This window comes from Diabrotica undecimpunctata, chromosome 9 (genome assembly GCF_040954645.1).
Source record: "Diabrotica undecimpunctata isolate CICGRU chromosome 9, icDiaUnde3, whole genome shotgun sequence".
Taxonomy (NCBI): domain Eukaryota; kingdom Metazoa; phylum Arthropoda; class Insecta; order Coleoptera; family Chrysomelidae; genus Diabrotica; species Diabrotica undecimpunctata.
This window is the reverse complement of record NC_092811.1, coordinates 845029-865024: the sequence shown is the minus strand read 5'-3', so window position 1 is coordinate 865024 and position 19996 is coordinate 845029. Positions and strand designations below refer to the sequence as shown.

General features: G+C 33.3%; 2 protein-coding genes across 2 annotated transcripts in view; both read left to right on the top strand.

Annotated features, from left to right (window-relative positions):
• The first annotated feature begins 2126 nt into the window (after positions 1-2126).
• On the top strand, positions 2127-5189 carry LOC140449358 (tRNA (carboxymethyluridine(34)-5-O)-methyltransferase alkbh8). The gene is made up of 4 exons (XM_072542501.1): positions 2127-2364; positions 2716-3804; positions 3964-4113; positions 4752-5189. Exons 1-4 carry the CDS (start codon positions 2239-2241, stop codon positions 5172-5174), a joined length of 1788 nt encoding a protein of 595 aa, XP_072398602.1. The 5' UTR covers positions 2127-2238; the 3' UTR covers positions 5175-5189.
• Positions 5190-7647: 2458 nt separating this feature from the next.
• Positions 7648-19996, top strand: part of LOC140449359 (guanine nucleotide exchange factor for Rab-3A-like) — a 72760-nt gene continuing 60411 nt past the window's right edge. The window contains exons 1-2 of the mRNA XM_072542502.1: positions 7648-7952; positions 17034-17177. Coding sequence (XP_072398603.1) covers positions 17036-17177 — 142 coding nt within the window. The 5' untranslated portion in view covers positions 7648-7952; positions 17034-17035. The remainder of the gene's footprint in view (positions 7953-17033; positions 17178-19996) is intronic.

The window sequence follows — 19996 nt, the reverse complement described above, 5'->3', positions numbered from 1 at the left end:
ACAAATCTCTGAATTTTATCATATTGTGTAAAAAATTCCAATTTGAACTTAGTCCTTTTGCAAACTAAAACAAATAAATATCTTAATTTGTTAAAAAATACTTACGAAAACATATCAAACTGTTAGATTGCTTATATACTGTGTTTTCTACTACTCATCAACAGATGGTTGATCGGAAAAATAATAAGGGATAAACCCTAAATCCAACTTTATTTATAATAACTGGTATTTTGTAATAACACTGCAAACACCGTCTGGAATTATTTATACCTTATGTATCACCTCTCCAGTTGAGGATGAAACGTAGCGAATAAAGAATTAAAGACTACTATCTATAAATCCCCATAACAATGCATAATTCATAAAAAAACTCAGAAAAAAAAATTCTAGAAATTCCGAAAAAACCATTGCACCATCAGATATTTTTTAAGAAACCCTGCTAAATTTTAAATCTTATATATAAGAGGCAAGCTAGCTCAAATTCGCAACAATCCCTATGATGAAAAATAATAAAAAGACTGAAAAGACGGGGGCCAGCTGACCTTTGACATGGTACATATGTTAAGGAATGAGGCACACATGTTTCAATCTAGTTATATTTAAAGTGTTTCTGTAAAAGTATGGACAATAACTGCTTCTTTAACATGAGACATCTCTTTTTGAGCTTGTCTTATGAATGTAAGTAATGTCCTCATAATTTAAAATTGTATCATCTTTGTTATGGTAAACATGGGTTTTTTGACATGTCTTCCAGTTTGACTTGATCCCACCGCTATCTGACGAGCTTCGAGTATAACAAACAAGCCTTAGCGTAAACTGAGCAGTTTTGGATAAAAATGATGATTTGTAATATATATTGAATTAACTGACTACAAATATATGAAGACATTTATACTGAACGTTAATCACATAAGGAGCAGTATTTGGCAGCAAATGTCATGTTTTAATGGCATTTCATGACAACTGTCACGTTTGCGTGCGATTTTACTGCAAATTGCACATGTCATGCCGCATTTTACAGCAAATATCACGTTTTAATTGCATTTCACAGCAAATATTACATTTGAGAGCGCTTTTTACGAAAATTATGGGGTTTTGTAGCGCATTTCATTTGGAGTACCACGTTCTACATTGTTTTTCACCTGGTATGTCACATTTTACGTTGCATTTCACAACAAATGTCACGTTTTATTTCATATTTCGCATTAAATATCTCGTTTTAAGTCAGATCTTACGTTAAATGATGTGTTTTGATCAAATTTCATTGTAAACGTCTTATTTTACAGCATCTATCGCGTTTTACGGTGCATTTAATCCTGTCTTAATCATATTTCTGGACAATTGTTACGTTTTAGTAATATTTAATGTGATCTGTCACGCTTCACAGCATATTTCACCTGAAATGTAACGTTTTGAGGCACATTTCACTCCGTATGTCCTTTTATGTCATATTCCATCACTGTAAGAAAAATATTTCTTATAAGTGTACATGACATAGTGTAACCGAGCAGTTTTGGGCAATAATGATTTGTGGGATTACTATAGACCAATGAATCACTTTAGAATGAATGGCTTTGAAAATAATATTAAAAGTGAGAAAGCAATATAGAACAAGGCACACAACAATATATAATAAATGAACTGTCTAATGAAGACAACTTATGCAACTGGAGTATACAAAAAATATGAGAGGAGTAAAAACATCTGAAGACATTTATACTGAAAGTAAATCATATAAGAAGCAGTTATTTTTCGTATTTAAAAGTCACGTTGTTAATAAAATCAGTATTTAAGAATATATTACTCATTAAGACTACAATTTGTTATATACCCTTTACTAGAATAGACTCGTTTCAACCTCCAGTTACAGGTATTATACACATCATAACAATTAATATTAGTAACAATACTATACTAATTAAAACAATAAATTAATGGTGTGTTATTATGTAAATAAAGACAATAAAGTTCTAATTATTGAGCTGTGTTTTAATATACTTTTTTAATGATAAATGTTGGCGGGAAAAAATTTAATTATTTAGTGTTGAGTTGGTTGTCTAACTTACAGTTGTGTAATAAATACTACGACCGGAATTTTTTTAGGTTGGGCAGCTATGGCTGTCAAGTACCTAACCTCAAAATTCTAAAAGAATTTTGAAATAAATTCTAATAAAACCAATAAAACTCTATTTTTAAGTAGTATAAAATAAACAACTCTTTTAAAATAAAAATTCATAAATGGAAAACTCCACTCAGAGTTTAAGTTCGGGACGACTCAAGAAAATCGAAAAAAAGTTAAGAAAACTACAACATGTAATTCAAAAAGAAGTTGGAGTACAATGCTCTGTAGATAATGTTACTAAGGTATTTTGTTATTTATTATGAATATTCAATTAGCTTATAGGTTTTTTTGGTAAATTAATATTTGGACAAGCTGGCTCTATGAAGAATGTTGTTCAACCTTCTGCTTGAATATGCTGGACGTAACTTCAAGCCCTTTGGTATTAGGTTGTTGTCTCTACATCTTCGTAAAAATTTGATTGAATTTTGACAATGTGCCAGTTTCTTGTATAGAATTTCCAATCTCCGAAAATTTTGAATAAGGCTTTAATAAATATTAATTTAAAATTAATATTTATCATCAATTTATTGAATATTCTAAGAGAGGTTAAATTTCTTTGATTTCATATCTATACCTACATTTCTATTTTTTAGATATTGGTGGTAGCTAATGCTGGCTTAATAAATGGATTAACTGAAGAAATAGTTTTTGAACACTTTACAAAATATGGAAAGATAATAAACATTCTATTGATACCTGGAAAATCCTGTTGTTTTCTTCAGTACAAAGAGGAAGATTCTGCTGTGACTGCATATCATAATTACAATGGAATCCTTAAGATTGCACAAGATTCAAAACCTATATATTTGTTGTACTGTGATGCCTTACCAAATGTGGAGTTAAATAGAACATGGAATGATAACGTGCCAGGATTAGTAATAATTGATAATTTTGTTTCTGCAGAAGAAGAGAACTTGTTGTTACAGTTGAACAATTTTGAGTCAGAGGAGACTGGCCAAATGAAGCACAGGCAGGTTAAACATTTTGGATATGAGTTTAGGTATGACATTAATAATGTAGACAAGGATAAACCTTTACCAGATAAAATTCCAGATGAATGTAACTTTTGGAGCAGATTAGAAAATACAGAGTTTAAAAGTTTTATACCAGATCAGTTGACAGTTAATCATTATTTACCAGGACAAGGAATCCCTCATCATATAGACACCCACAGTGCTTTTGAAGACCCAATAATGTCCCTATCTTTGGGATCTTCAGTTATAATGGAGTTTAAAAAGGATGATGCACATGTTTGTGTACTATTACCACAAAGATCCTTAACGATCATGTCGAAAGAAAGCCGTTATGAGTGGACACACGGAATCACCCCTAAAAAATTCGATATAGTACATACTAAAAACGGTTTCAACTCTTTGGAAAGAGGAACAAGAGTATCTTTCACCTTCAGAAAGATATTACAAGGACCTTGTAAATGTAAGTTTAGATCAAAGTGTGACTCCAAAGTCCCCCAAGTAGATATTAAAAATGAAGTGGCTTCTCAACTAGAGCATGAACATGTTCATAAAGTTTATGAAAGAATTGCAAATCATTTTGATGACACGAGGCATAAACCATGGCCCAATGTGGTGCAATTTCTCGATTCATTTGATGTTGGCTCTGTTTTAGTAGATGTTGGTTGTGGAAATGGAAAATACCTTGGAAGGAACAACAATATTTTTGATGTAAGTATAAATTTGTAGATCTTTTATCATCTAATAACATATATCATTGAAGATAAAGCATTAACAATATTTAGATTATTAATTTGAAAACTTCTATCGAGAATGTTTCTGAACACATTTTTTGACTGTTACATCTTTATTTCTTTTTATTTTTTACAGATTGGATGTGACATGAGTTCAAATTTACTAGATATATGCAGAAAGAGAGGGTTTGAATCATTTGTAACAAGCTGTTTGACACTACCGCTCAAGGACGCTGTTGCTGATGGAGCTATAAGTATAGCAGTAATTCACCACTTAGCAAATGAGGTATGTAAATTAAAAATAAGCTTATTAGGTCCCTTATTTGGATTTTACTTGGTCAGTACTTAAACAGTCTTTCTTCAAATGTGTTAGTTTTTAGTTGTTGATGCAATAAAGTATTTTGGGTTCAGTTTATATCTTTTTATATGCAGACTTTTATTATTTTTCTGTTCATTTTAGCTTTTAATCTTATTTTTAATGAATACTATTTATTTTATTTGCCAAAACCCGATTTTGTATTGTGTCAAAAGTATCATTGAATAAAATTTTTATTTGGGAGTGTATTAATTCTGCAGTGTATGCAACCATCATATCACGTGTATGTATTTGTTATTGCCTGCTTTAAACCATTAATCTCATGAAACCGATCTACTCATCGAGTTCTATTATATAATATATATTTTATTATGTTATTATTTGTGAATTAATAAAACTTTGAATAATTAATATTATTATACATCTATTGTTTACTAATCCTCCAATCTCCAATGTATGCAACCATCATATCGCGTGTGTATTTAAATTTAGATCATTAATCACATTGAAGGACTGTATGGTCATGGTTTGGTCACAGAATAAGAAAGCAATAATTGTTATTTGTTCTGTGTTTTCCTTACAGTTTTTCTGAGATTATTTGGTTTCAGGAAAGGCGTATGCAAGCCATTCGGGAAATGGTCCGTGTCTTAAAACAGGGCGGCAGAGCTTTAATTTACGTTTGGGCGAAAGATCAGTGTAAAGACCAAGAAAAAACGACTTACATTAAACAAGACCGAAAAAACCGCAAGGAAACCAGTAGTATAGTCGCGAAAACGGAAAATGATGAAGTGGTTATATCAGATACTGTCAGTTTGCCGGTACATGTCAACAGAACCCAGTTCAAACATGAGGATCTCTTGGTGCCGTGGAAATTAAAACATGAGAAAGAACATGCTCAAACTTTCCTTAGATTTTATCATGTATTTGTTGAAAATGAATTAGAGGAGTTGTGTAAAAATGTAAAAAATGTTGAAATTGTTAAAAGTTATTACGATCAAGGCAATTGGTGTGTAATTATACAAAAAATATAGAAAGTTTCTGTTTTATTTTGCTCCTCAAGTACAAGAATTATTCCTGAAAGCTCACTCCTGTACATTTCCTAACACCAGTTGTTGCTCCATGAGACATATCAGAACAAATTTAGACATAGTGTTCGAAATATCACAGAACTTAGTTACCTTATCATTTGTACTTGTAAAATCAATAAACAGTTACCATATTTTGGGTAATTTTAGGCACAGTCAAATTTTTTTTTCAATCTGGCACTTAAAGACATGTTCTGTATGACTTACTGTTCAAGCAATCCTGTTGAAACTTCTCTTAGAATACTATGTAGTACCGTAGGAAGACCTTAAGATGGGGAGAAACAATAAAAGAACGTCCATTGATTAAAGACTTACAAATTGTAGTAAAAACAAGCTAGATGGGGTGGATACAGTTCTCAAATTAAACTGACACGAATTATTCCTGAAACCTCACTCCTACACGATTCCTAGCCAGATTTATTGCCTAATGAGACACATCTGAACAAATTTATAGATATAGTGCCCAGAATATCACAGAATTCGGTTACCTCATCATTTGTCCTCGTAAAATCAATCAAAAAATGAGTTCATAGCGAGAATTTGTCTCTCCTCTAACTAATTCCTTAACATTTATGCCCTCTTCTTCTTCTTCTTGTACTGCCTATCCGTTTCGGATGTTCGCGACCATCATTACAATCTGTATTTTGCAAACTGCGGCTCTGAAAAGAGTTGTGGTTGTGGTGTTGAACCATGTACATAGATTTTTCAGCCAGGAAATCATTTGTCTTCCTGGTCCACGTTTTCCTTCTACTTTTCTTTGTAGAATTAATTGCAGCAACCCATATCTTTGGCTGGTCTTCATGATGTGACCAAGCTATTCGATTTTATCTGATGTTATTGATACATTCTCCGTTAATTCGAATTCCCATTTCAACTTCCTCTACTGCTTCTTGAAAGATTTCCTCAGAGTATATGTTAAACAGTTATACAGGTGATAGTTTGCTAATTGCTAATAATTCTTAGATCACAAGTGTTTATTCCAATATTTGTTGATATCTCTATCAGCTTGTAGTGTTTTACTGTATCAAATGCTTTATGGCAATCAATGAAGCATGCATAAATATCGCAATTCACATCTCTACATCGTTGAAATAGCACTTGTATGCTAAAGAGAGCCTCTCTCGTACCCACTGTGTTCCGAAAACCAAACTGTGTACGGTTGATTTTTTCTTCCCATAGTCTATATATCCTTTGATGTATGATTTTTAGAAAAAACTTTAAAATGTGGCTCATTAAGGTGACGGTCAGGAAAACATTGCAGGATACGGATTTTGTTTTCTTTGGTAGAGCAATAAAAGTTGACTTCAGCCATGATCTTGGTATTACTCCGTTTAAATATACGTCATTTCTTCCATGAGTTGCAGTATATTGTCATTCATCCAACTATTTGTCTTCTTTTTATTTTCTATTAGATGTTCTATGATCTTGTTAAAGGTTTCACATATATTCTGGAGTAATTCTTCTGGATCATATGTTTGCTCTATATTACTTAGTAGCTTTTCTGAAAGAATCCGTGCGACTGTCTCCTTTGTATCTAAACCTAAATTTACCAATAACAGGAATAGGATCTGACGATACGTCGATACATATTCGTCTTGATAATGGGTGCCGAAACGTCGAGTTTTAAATTCTCAACGCGGTTCTTAAGAACTAAAAGAGTACTTTATATAGAACTTAATTAAAAACCTAGGAAAAGCATGGAAATAATAAAAAAGTAACTGATTAAACATTATAGTTTATAGTGGACTTAAAAATCGTGGGAGAAAGAGGATATAATGATCAAATCGTTAAAGCTACTTAATAAAATAGGACTTTTGGTTTTAAACAATTTTGCATTTGATGTAAAATTATATTTAAAAGTGTGACAATCCAACAGAAATATGAAAATATTAATTTTTTAATCGGATTATAAATCTTTAAAAAAAAATTAATTTTACCAATTCTACCAAGTTGATAACTCGCTGTATTTTAAATATTATATTTATATGGAATTGTAATAGAAACTACATTTTATGTTTCAAAAAGCGGCAACTATATACAACAACAGGTATAATCACTGTCTTACAGTTTCACAAAAAAAACAGTTTCATTGTATTTTGTCAAAACACGTAATCACAAAAAATAAACAATTATTTATGTTTACATTTTAACTTTCTCCAAAGAAGTATTTCATCTTAGGACAATTTGAAAATATGGCAACTCAGGCGCGCATAGCAGGAAATCCATAGATGTGTGGGAAAGTTACAAAGTTCTATTTTTTAAGCTGCGAATTGTCGAATTCGGTTCTCTCTCTAGTCGGCCAACCAGAAAGCGGACTGCTCCGCGTCTATATCAGCCAACGCTCGCACTGGTCCACTATAGATCGTCTAATAATCGAAAACAAAGGATTTGTACTGAATTCCAGTCTCATCGCAGGAGGGTACGCGTTTCTGTAGCCGCAGCAGCAGCGCGTGTTTTCAGTTTCTGATATTTAGTTAGCATTAACTCGTGGGAGAAGGAGTGTGTTGAATGTTTAAATTTAGACATTTAAATCGTCCGTGACTGGATTCTATCAATAACATTGTTATGACAATGATAAATATTTTCTTTTGTTAAATAAAAAAAGTGTTATTTGTGATATTTATTACAGGAAATAAACGATTATGTTCTAAATAAATAATTAAGCTCAAATTTCTTGACTGTCTTAGTGTTTATAGTGTTTGGATTTGTGTCAGAAGTTCAAAGGTGAGAGAATTTTTATGTTTGTGTTTTAAGAATATAAAGAAACAGATCGAGTACATATCTTTACTATATTTTAAGCTAAAATTAATTTGGCAATATTTTTCTGTGATAATTTATGTGTATAATGTATAAAAAATAAGATCTTCCAAGAAATTTAAAACGTGCACAAGGATGCATTTTTTGTAAATAAATATATGCATACATACAGGGTGAGTTTTTAGTACGACATCGGTCGATGATTCCATTATGGTACAGAATATTTAAAGAAGTTTGTTTAGAAAAATGTACGCAATGATTCCAGGCTTGGATAATATGCCGAATTGTACAGGGTGATTATTATCTACGTGGTACAGCAAACATACAATTTTCTAAATAGGACAACCTGTATATTTTTTCGTATTTATAGATTCCGGATAACATCTGAATTGTTAAAAATAGGTTTGCCAATATAAAAGCTTCCGGAAATGCAATATCAAGCTCTGAACACTTTAAATATTGATACGACTCTTATACATTTTTTTCAATATAATCTGGATCATTAAAAAGAACTGTCAATTCGGTTTTTAACTTTACTGTGTCAAATTTTTGTCCCTTAAGCTGTACAAGTTGATGAAAGGCGCTATCTGGGAATTGTTTTGTATAATTTTTAAAATTGTCGAAATCATATAGTGCCAAACGCTCTAGAGGCTTTAATAGTTCAGGAAATGAAGCTCGAAAAAAGTTAAAACCTCGCAATTTTTTCGTCCTGCATGGATTGAGTTGAAATTTTAACAGAAGGTAGGTGATAGCCCAAGGATCAAAATCTATATCGAACCGAAGTGCGCTGAAGGGTTTTAGGGGTGAAAACTACCCCTAATTGTCAAAAATTATAAAATAACATATTAAACCTGAATATGGCTAAGATTTGGTTTGAATTAGTTAAATAATTATTATTTTATACTTTTGAATAGAGTTCCATCATATTTCAACCCTTAAAAAGCAACCCTTGTTAGAGATTAATGTAAAAAAATTACTAATTCTAAAAAAATGATTTCGCCTTGGATCGATTTGGATAAAAATTTGGATTTAAGCTCAACTCACCCTCTGCTTTATAGTTTATGTCATGCCGATGAATCCTGATTGTTCTTAGGGCTGAAAACTACCCCTAATTTTCAAAAATTGTAAAATAACATTACAAATCTTAAGATGAGTGAAATTTGGTTTGGATTAGTTAAATAGTGATTTTTTTATACTTTAAATTACAATTTCATAAATTTTCAACCCTTAAAAATCAATTGCTATGAGTGCTATAGGTAAAAACAATTTTTTGCCAAAATTTTGCAACTATTCAACTTTTGAAAATCACCCTTTACAACATTGCAGTTTTTATAAACTAATTTAATAGATATAAATTAAAAAAAGTAAAATTAAATACAAAAAAATTTATCAACATAAAAAGGCACCATATATTCTTATACATTTACATAAATAGTTGAAAATATTTACATTTATAGGTAAAACAATTATAATATTAAAAAAAATTAATTGGTTTTTTTAACGTATTTCCTTCATTTTTAACGATAGAGTGTTTCTTCAAAAACGATTTTGTAGAGGTTTTTAAGAGCTACAAGGATCTGTGAATTAAATCTTTTTGGAACCCTTGGTTTTTAAATGGGGTGAGTTTAAAGGGCTCGAAAAAGATGGTGCTTGATCGTAAATCGATGCTTTAAACGGCTATATCTCGCCAAATATTCATTGTACAACAAATCTAAATAAAGGAAAATTTTAGTCATTAAAAAAGATACAATTTAGTACATTTTTATTTTTTTCATATGTTCAGTATTTTCGGGGATATTTAAAAAAAGAAGGGTAAAAAATATGAAATTGTAAATCGTTTCTCGCTTTAAGCTATACTATTTCTAAAACTAAGCATTTTAAATGGGTCAAACTTCTTGGACGTATTAACAATACATGTACAAAGAGAATTGCAAAAGGGTGAAGATCGATTTTAATTATGCGGGTAGTTAGGGGGTTGTTTTCATCGATTTTTCCGTAAAAAAATGAGGTATTGACCTTATTTTCATCATAACTCACTCAATTTTTGAGCTAGAGTCTTTTTTTATGATAGGTCTATTTATGCTCTTTAAAAAAGGTTCTATGAGTTTTCTTCCAAAAATGCATCATTTTCCCGATATTTGACTTTGAATCTTTCAAATTTGGCATTTGAAGAAAACCGCTGAACATTGATAGGCCGTATTTCGGTTCCTATTATATCGCAAAACATTTTAAAAAATGAATTGTATTTGTCTTTTTAAAAGCTACAAATTTGTTCTCTACAATTTTTTTGATAAAATGCACCATTTTCGAGTTATTCGCGAAAAATCGATTGAAAACGTCGATTTTTTTGGTCTAAAAGTTGTTACTTTCAATCGCGAATAACTTGAAAAATATCAGTTTTACAAAAAAAATGTATAGAACATTTTTTGTTTAGAATCACTCTTTTAATGGAAACCTTTTAATGGAAAAAATTTTGCACCCCCGAGATGGGGTGGCAACCACCCCCAAGGCTTTGGCGCACTTTGGTTCGATATAGATTTTGATCCTTAGACTATTACCTATCTTCTGTTAAAATTTCAAGTCAATCCACGCAGGACGAAAAAATTGCGAGGTGAAATGCTTCATTTCCTGGACTATAAATCAGAAAACTTACTTTTAAGTTGAATAATCATAATGTCAAAAATTTCAAAAAAAGAAGACGTCTCTTTATCGTCGTTAATATTAGTAGTTCGTTGCCTATTATTGGGTTTGTGGACATCATCATTTACAAAATCTTTTTTTGTTTTAACCTTAGACTTCCAAAATTATTCCGTTCTAATTGCAAAAATTCGAGAAATCCATTAACCTTTCTTGCGCAAAATCTAATGTCAAACATTTTTTCTGTAAAATATCAAACTAAGCTTCAGATTTTAGTAGAATAATCTCAAATAAACTTAAAAATAAATTAAAGTCAAATTCTTGCCATGTAATGAATAAATTCGTGTCTCTCCATCCCATGTCGTGTCAGTATGCATTTGACTCATTTTTATGCCTCAACGAGCCTACCAGCATAAATCCACCTTGTTGCTGCCAATTTGGGTAAACGTTTTTGTACTAAGTAATTTATCCAAAGCAGCAGCCTTTTGGGCGATTTTGAAAAAAGTGCAGCAAGCTCTGATAACGTTTGAAAAAAAAAATTTGACACTCTTTAATATGTTCCACTGATTGCTGTAAAGCCAAATTGAGCCTATGCGCATAACAATGAACAAAAATTGCATCTTTATACTTATTTTTAACCAGATTTTGTAGGCCGTTATGCTGCCCACTCATTACAACCGCACCATCGTAAGTCTGGGCAACTAGTTTATTTCCACACTAAAACTCATTTAACACACTGAACATAATTTCCAATAACGGTCCCGTTGAACGCTCTTCACTAACATTAACAAATTTCAAAAATCTTTCACAACCATCACCCTTGGGACAAACATCTAAATACAACCAAAAGTTACGACTGGTTTGAAACATCAGTGCTTTCATCCAATACAGCAGCTACTGCTTCGGTAATTTCTGACTTAATTTCATCAATCTTACATGTGGAGATGGCTTCAATAATATCGTTTTGTACATCACTTGAAACTCCCGAAAAAACAAGTGATGTTTCTAGAGGTGGGCAAAATTTTTGACCTTTTTGGCAATTAATGACCCAGAAACGCCAATTCTTGTTTAACCAAAACATATACAGCATCTATAAGTGTGCTAACGTTATTACTATTATTTTTAACAATTTTATTATGTTTAGCATTATTTGCTTTAAAAGCTTAGTTAAGAGAACTTTCGACTCTTGTTTTGCCAAACTGAATCACATGGCTATACATCTTATATGTACATCTTATATGTAACGGAGAAACTTCATGGCTCCTTTTTAAAACTCTAAAACTATTTAAATCGTGGACTCCGCCGCTGGTCCATCCATTTTTTTCTGTTGAAAACAGAAGACGTGGTCAAGAATACAGTCTATTTTTCTTTCAACCACATAACCAAGAATTTTCATTGTACCGACTAAGTTTAAAATGTCGAACTACTTTTTTTAACTCCTTTTTAAATTGTTTAAAATAGGTGTTGGTCTTCCATTTCAATAATCTCCTTTTTTTTCTTCAAAATTAAACCAGGAGAATGACTTTTCAAGTAGTTGATCGATTACGCAGCGACACTCATCCATGTTTAATTACATGCAAAAATAGTACTACTATTAAAAGAGAGAAGTTGGTTCGTGAAAAAATTAAAGAACGGTAGTCATCTGCCTAAGAAACAACTTATAGTGGAATTATCGACCAATGTAGCACTAAGAACTCACCCTGTATATATAATATAATATATATGTAGTACTAATGACATAAAAATAATCAAAATATAGTTGTTTACCATAATAAAAAAATGATAAATCAATTAGTCAAGTTCCCTATAGAAAAACAAAAAACTGTTCGTAATTCAATTCGAACGTTTTTAGAATTCAATTATACTGATTATGAACTGATAATGAGAATGTTATGACCGTAACAAGATTAAAATTTACAAATTTCTGGTGTTTTACGCAAAATGTGAGATACGGCGGCAATAATTAAGCAGCTCGGAACTGTTTATGGCCGGACGATACTGAAAAGCTAATTTAGCAAAATGCCATTAACGATGTCACTAGCGAAATGAGTAGTTTCGAGTGTATTTACCTACGACATACATCCTTAACGATAAACTATTGTAATTTAGATTTAAAATTCCTAATTACGAATCAAAGAAGTACCGGCGACCTTGGAAAACAACGCAATATGCTAATTTTGTATTGTACAGAACGTCGTAGGTTCTAGGTGTATAGGTATGATACGTGATACGAACTTTCACTAAGGAAGATGTATTTTGTGAATTACTAGATATTCCTTTATCCTACACCCTCCATATTTATCCCTCCTAGTCCTCAACCCTGGTGAAGGGCAACAGCGATCACCAGTACCAACGCAAGGCGCAAAAGAAATTATCTTGGACCGGCTTGTCATTGGAATTCCACAGGCATGACTAGGACAGTTTGAATGGCTGTGGTACTGCGGTGTTGAAAGTAACGGGATACCACAACACTACCTTTTCCCCAGGATAACTCATCTCAATATGGCAGAACAAAACAAAACAATGGCCCTCAGTTCCGGGCAGGCCTTAGATGGTCAGAGGGTGCGAAGAATCTCCCGGTGCCAAATAGATGATATCCAACGAATTTCAACATGGAATGTTAATAGTCTTTACGAACCAGGAAAACTACACAACCTTATAAAGGAAATGAATCGGCTAAAAATAAATATAATGGGAGTCAGTGAAGTCCGATGGACTGGATCTGGACAGTTTACGAAAGATAAGATTACTATGTATTACTCGTGTAGTGACCCAACAGATAGACATCACCGACATGGAGTGGCTATTGCTCTTGACAGGAAGATCAGTAAATCGGTGACAGATTTTGTTCCAATTTCCGAACGAGTCATGTTGATCAAAATGACAGGCAAACCAGTAAACATAAATGTGACACAAGCATATGCACCAACAGCAGATAAGTCAGAAGAAGAAATAACTAAGTTCTATAAAGATCTGGAAAAAGCAATAAGACTAACAAAGAAAGAGGACATAAACATAATAATGGGCGACTTTAACGCCAAAGTGGGTAAAGGAAGATATGAAGACATAATTGGAGAGTACTACCTTGGAGTTAGAAATGAAAGAGGCGACCTGCTGTGTGAATTCTGCCAGGAGAACGGTTTTGTCGTCATGAACACATGGTTTCAGCTCCCACCTCGTAAGTTATATACTTGGAAATCACCAGGAGACCGTCCAAATCGAATAATTAGAAACCAAATTGACTACGTTTTAATAAACAGAAGATTTCGTAACGCTATCAAAAGAATCGCAGCATATCCAGGTGCTGATATTGCATCCGATCATAATCCGCTAATAGCAGATGTGAGGTTAAAACTAGCAAAAATTAAGAGAACAAATACAAACACCAGCACGCCTATAAATACAAGAGAACTGATGAGAGACGAAAATCTGAAGAAGAGTTATGCAAATCAAATTAATGAAAGAATGCGAATAATAGAACAAAATGATGATATCGAAGAGATGGTCAATGATATTAAAGGAACGATTCTGGCAGTAAACAAGGAAGTTAAAACACAGATCAGAAAGAGAAAGCATAACGAATGGATGACGGACGAAATTATGGATCTAATGGAAAAGCGAAGGCAACATAAACAACAACGTAATCAAGACAAATACAAACAGATACACAAAGAAATTCGCCAGAAAATTAAGAAAGCAAAAGAACTTTGGATGGTGGAAAGGTGCAACGAAATAGAACAATTGCAGGAAAAAGGAGATAGTTTTGGACTACATAAGAAGATCAAAGAAATATCGAATATACACAAAAGCCACCACAGAACAAGAATACGCAACGACAGAAACGAATACATAGAGTCAGAAGAGGAGATAGCAATGGCGTGGAAAGAATACGCAGAAAGACTTTTTAATGAGGAAAGACCAACACAACCAACGCGCAAACTTCCTTCCGAAAACTTATCAGGGCCATCAATAATGCGAAATGAAATAGAATATGCAGTTAGAACCACAAAGATGCATAAAGCAACAGGTCCAGATGAAATTAATATAGAAGCAATAAAACTTCTAGACGAGGAGAATATCGAAATTTTGGTAAAGCTGTTCAATAGAATTTATGATACTGGTTACATTCCGCGAGGATGGCTGCAGTCATCCTTTGTGATGATCCCAAAAACAGCTAATGCCACAAAATGCAATGAACACCGCTTAATCAGTTTAATGAGTCACTTGCTGAAACTCTTCCTTAGGATATTACACTCAAGAATGTACAAGATACTAGAAGAACTTAGCGGGTCAACACAATTCGGTTTTAAGGGAGGACTAGGAACAAGAGAGGCAATTTTATGTTTGAACACCTTAATACAAAACTATTTAGATCAACGAAAAGATGTCTACCTCACCTTCATCGACTACGAGAAGGCATTTGACAATGTTAAACATGATATCATGATGGAACTACTACATAGGGCCAACATGGACCAGAAGGAGATCAGAATTATTCAGAATCTATACTGGAACCAAATGGCAAAGGTGAGGATTGATCAAGACCAATATACGGATGAATTTGAAATCCGGAAAGGTGTCCGCCAAGGCTGCATACTCTCTCCGATGCTTTTTAATTTATATGTTGAAAATATATTTGCGGAAGCATTAGAAGACACGGAATTAGGCATTAAGGTGAACGGCATACCAATTAGCAACCTACGCTATGCGGACGACACAGTGATTATAACTGATAATTTGGAAGATCAGCAGTTATTACTTGATAGGGTGAATAGCATAGGTAAAAAATATGGCCTCAAAATCAACATTTTGAAAACGAAATATATGGTCATTAGCAGAAACCCTCCAGAAAACCCGATAATATGCATAGGTGACGATCGCATAAAACGCGTGAAAACTTTTAAATACCTTGGCACCACAATCAATGACCAATCGAATCCACAACAAGAGATAAAAACCCGAATACAAATGGCAAGACAAGCTTTTGTGAAATTCAGACCGCTCCTATGTAATCAAAACCTAAATTTCGAAATACGCTACAGAATGGTCAAGTGCTACATATGGTCCATCTTGCTTTATGGCATGGAAACGTGGACTTTGAAAAAAACATCTATCAACAAACTTGAAGCATTTGAAATGTGGTCATTGAGAAGAATGATGCGCATACCTTGGGTGGATAGAGTTCGAAACGATGACGTCCTTAAGAGAGCCGGCGTGGAAAGAGAACTCTTTGAATTAATTAAAAAACGCAAGATTGGTTACCTTGGGCACATATTGAGAGGAGCAAAATATGAAATACCACAGTTAATCCTACAAGGGAAGATCGAAGGTAGGAGAGGAGCCGGCCGCAAACAATTATCCTGGTTAAGGAATATTAAAGAATGGACAGGAATACACAATACAGGCGAGCTGTGTCACGCCGCCAAGAACAGAATTCTAGTAATGAGATAGTCGCCTACGCACTTTGGTGTATGGCATGTTAAGAAGAAGAAGAAGAAGATATTTCTTCTTGTTTCTTCTAGTGCTTCTTGCCATATTTCCAAAACTGTTACTGTCACTATAACCGTTACGTCCAATACACAGTGGGTGATCAAATTATTAGAGCCACCCAAGAAAGCACCAAAGAAACAAGTTATTACATGAAAACACTTAAAATTATGTTTAAGCCTAATACTGGGAAGTGTCACCCTTTGCGGCAATGACTGCTTGGCACCTTCTCAGCATACTTTCTAAGCATCTCTAGCAGTTGTGGAATTGTTCTACTCTTGTGCATAATTCTACTAAGCCCTCGATCAATTGACGCTTTGTGGTAATAATTTTATTAGAAATTTCTTTCATCATGAGCTTCCAAAGATTTTCTATTGGATTTAGATCTGGCGAATTGCCAGGCCAGTCGAGCACGGTTATTTGGTTGTCAGCAAAGAATTTTGTAACAGTTGTGCCTTGTGACAGGACGCCGATAATAGAAGCAAAGAGAAGAAAGAAAAAGACATACCAAGTTACAAACGTATAAATAGAATTAACGAAATTGGATAAAAAATAGGAAAGACGATTGAAGAACGAAGAGCAATGGCTGTATCCTAAATAAAAAGAAATGATATACCAAATCACATTAAAATACACAATCCGACGTTAAAAAGAAGAAGAAAATGATTTTATCCTCGACTAAACTTCATTTATTACAAATCTGAACATATTTTTGCCAGGTAGTGTACAAAATGTCATTCAGTTTGTTTATTTTTTATATATAAAACACTTTTGACATTTTTTATTTGTTGTATCAAAATTATTTCCCGTTCTTTTGACATTGTTTATGTCTTTCAACAAAAATCAAATCTGGTTTACTAACATGTGATTAAAGACAATGATAAATTATTTCTCCTCTTGTAAGCGTTGGGTTTTTTGTTACAGCCATGAAAGGTGACCAAGAAAAATCACCATCCGCTTCACCGACCACCAAGAAAGGAACGTTGAGCGATGGTCTGTTGATAGTACCTAACAACGTGAGAAGCATGGCCAAAATGGTAACAGAACACAGAAGAACAGGTTCTACAGGTAAGAAATACGTTAGATAATTAGAAATTTTTTTCTTGCGTAACTATATTATCCATAATCTCTTTATTATTGGTCTATTTCGTTTTTGATATCTTCATCTAATGTATCTATTGATAAACCTCTCATTATTAAGTTGTTTTTCTTATTTTCTTTCTGGCACACTTCCGTAGGTAATTCTATTTCCTCCATTTTTTGTTTCATGATCGCCATTTCCTTTTTCAGCTTGTTTTTGTTTTTGTCTTATCTGGTGTTCGGTGTATTTTTTACTTCTGCCAAATATTTCTTCCGGTTCATCTTTGTTCTTCTTTTTACCATCATTTGTTTTATTATCGTCAACTGTCTGCCATATTTTACTTCCTTGTTATTTTAATATTACTGGCAATAACTCTGTTGCGTTCTGCACATACGATGACCTCAATATAACAATTGGAGTCATCAGAAAAGAAAGAGAAGATATTATGTTCAATCTAGAACTCGCTGGTTTCTCCATTTCGCAGTGGGTATGTATATTAAAATAAAAAAAATGAAAGCCAGAGGACTATATAAAACTCTATTTTAAAAATAAGTGAAATCAAACATAAATATACACAAACAAACATACAATTATAACTAAGTTCGAGTGGAGGAAAAGTTTGAGGAAACAGTTACCAAAAGTACTTGTTGAAGCAAAAAAGAAGCTCAACAGCAGGCGTTAAAGCTTATCTGAACGCCACATTCAAGATCTTTCAGATCGCAGATAAAACTACTAATTTTCATTGAACCAAACAACACAACTTCAGATTCAGATGATGATAAACATGATATGATATATTAACTTAACTGTGATATTTATTTATTCGTACTTATCTATATTCGAGCCACGTGACCTGCCCAGTTCCATTTTAGTGTTGCTACTCTCTCTACTGCATCAGCCACTCCTGTTCTTTGTCGTAGCTGGCGATTTGGGATCTTGTCTCGTAGTGAAACGCCCAACATAGCACGCTCCATCGCCCTTTGACACACACGGATCTTTTGAACTGTTCTCCTTGTCATGGTCAACGTTTCGGCACCGTAAGTTAACACTGGCAAAACACACTGATTAAACGTTTTTCTTTTAAGGCATATTGGTATATCAGACGATTTGAAAATATGGTTCAGCTTGCCGAAGGCTGCCCAAGTCAGTCTTATACGACGGAGAAGCTCAACGGTTTGGTTATCTTTTCCTATGCGAATCTCATGACCTAGGTATTTATAGGCCATTACCTGGTCTATGGATCTTGTTCCTACGCATATATCTTCGCTGACTACAAGATTTGTCATCATCTGGTTTTACATATATTTATTTTCAATCCCCCTTCTAGCGAGGAAAGGTAGAGCTGATTTAAAAGTTCTTTGGCCTCATCTATCCTATCAGCTATTAGTACAATATCATGTGCAAACCTTAGATGGCTAAGCTTTTCTCCGTTTATGTTTATGCCCTTGTCGGTCAGTTTTGCCCTTTTACATATATATTCCAAAAGCGTAGTGAACAGTTTCGGCGATATGGTGTCCCCCTGGCGTACTCCACGTTGTATCGGGAATTTCTGGGTTTGACGATCACCCACTCTAACACTGGCTGTTGCGTTTTGGTATATATGTTTAATTATATTTATATACCGATAGTCAATTCGGCATTCTGTCAAGGCTTCCAACATTTTTTTTGTTGATTTACGGTGTCGAATGCCTTTTCATAGTCGACAAATATTAAAGCTAGTGGTTTATTATATTCAGTGCATTTTTCTATAAGATTTTTTATTACCAGTAGGTGATCGTTTGTTCCATAGCCTTTTCTAAAACCCGCCTGTTCTATGGGCTGATAAAATTCCAATTTATTTTCTAGTCGTTTCGTAATTATTTTTGTAAATAGTTTATAAATATGTGAAAGTAGACTTATGGGCCTGTAATTCCTGAGGTCGGTAGCATCCCCTTTTTTATGAAGTATGATAATTTCTGCGTTATACCACTGGGTTGGTGTTATTGCTTCCTGCAAACATCTAGTGAATAGTTTGGCAAGGACCTGCCATAATCTTTTTCCAGCCACCTTCAAGGCATCTGCCACTATTTCATCGCCTCCGGGGGACTTATTGTTTTTCATTTCTTGCACTGACCTTCGAACCTCATTGGGTGTTACGTCCGGTAAAATTTCAGATCCCTAATTGATTATCTTTGGTAATGATCCACTCCGGTTACATTGCTGTTCTTTGTATAGTTGTCTATAAAAACTCTCTATCGTATTCATAATTTGAATTCTATCCTCAATGATTTGCCCCTGTTCATTTCTTAATTTGTGGACGTTTTTTCTTCCAATGGACATGCTCTGTCTGAGTACTTTCAAGCTTTTGTTTTCTTCTATTACTCTAGTTATTTCCATCGTATTGTATCGTCTCAGATCTTTTCTAACTTCCTTTTTAATTTTCTTATTCAAAATTCTTAGTTCATTTTGGTTATGATCCTGATTTTCCCTAAGTTTTCTTCTTTCCTCTAGAAGATGTTTTGTGTTGTGGCTTAATTTTTTGTTATTATTTTCAGGACGAGGACAGTATTTCTTTTCAGCTTCTTTCAATATTTGGGTAATATTATTGTTCATTTCATTGATGCTGATATTCTCTAAGTCGTGTGTATCCAAACTAGTCTTAATATTTTCTTCGTAAAGTGTTATATCTTCTGGGAACAGCCACCTTCCACTTTTCTTTTTGAGGATCATTTTTGTTCTTTCAACTTCAGTGTTAAAAGTGGTTTTTGCTCTAACTAGTCTATGGTCGCTCCCTGTTGAAAATTTATTCAATACTGTTACATCCTGA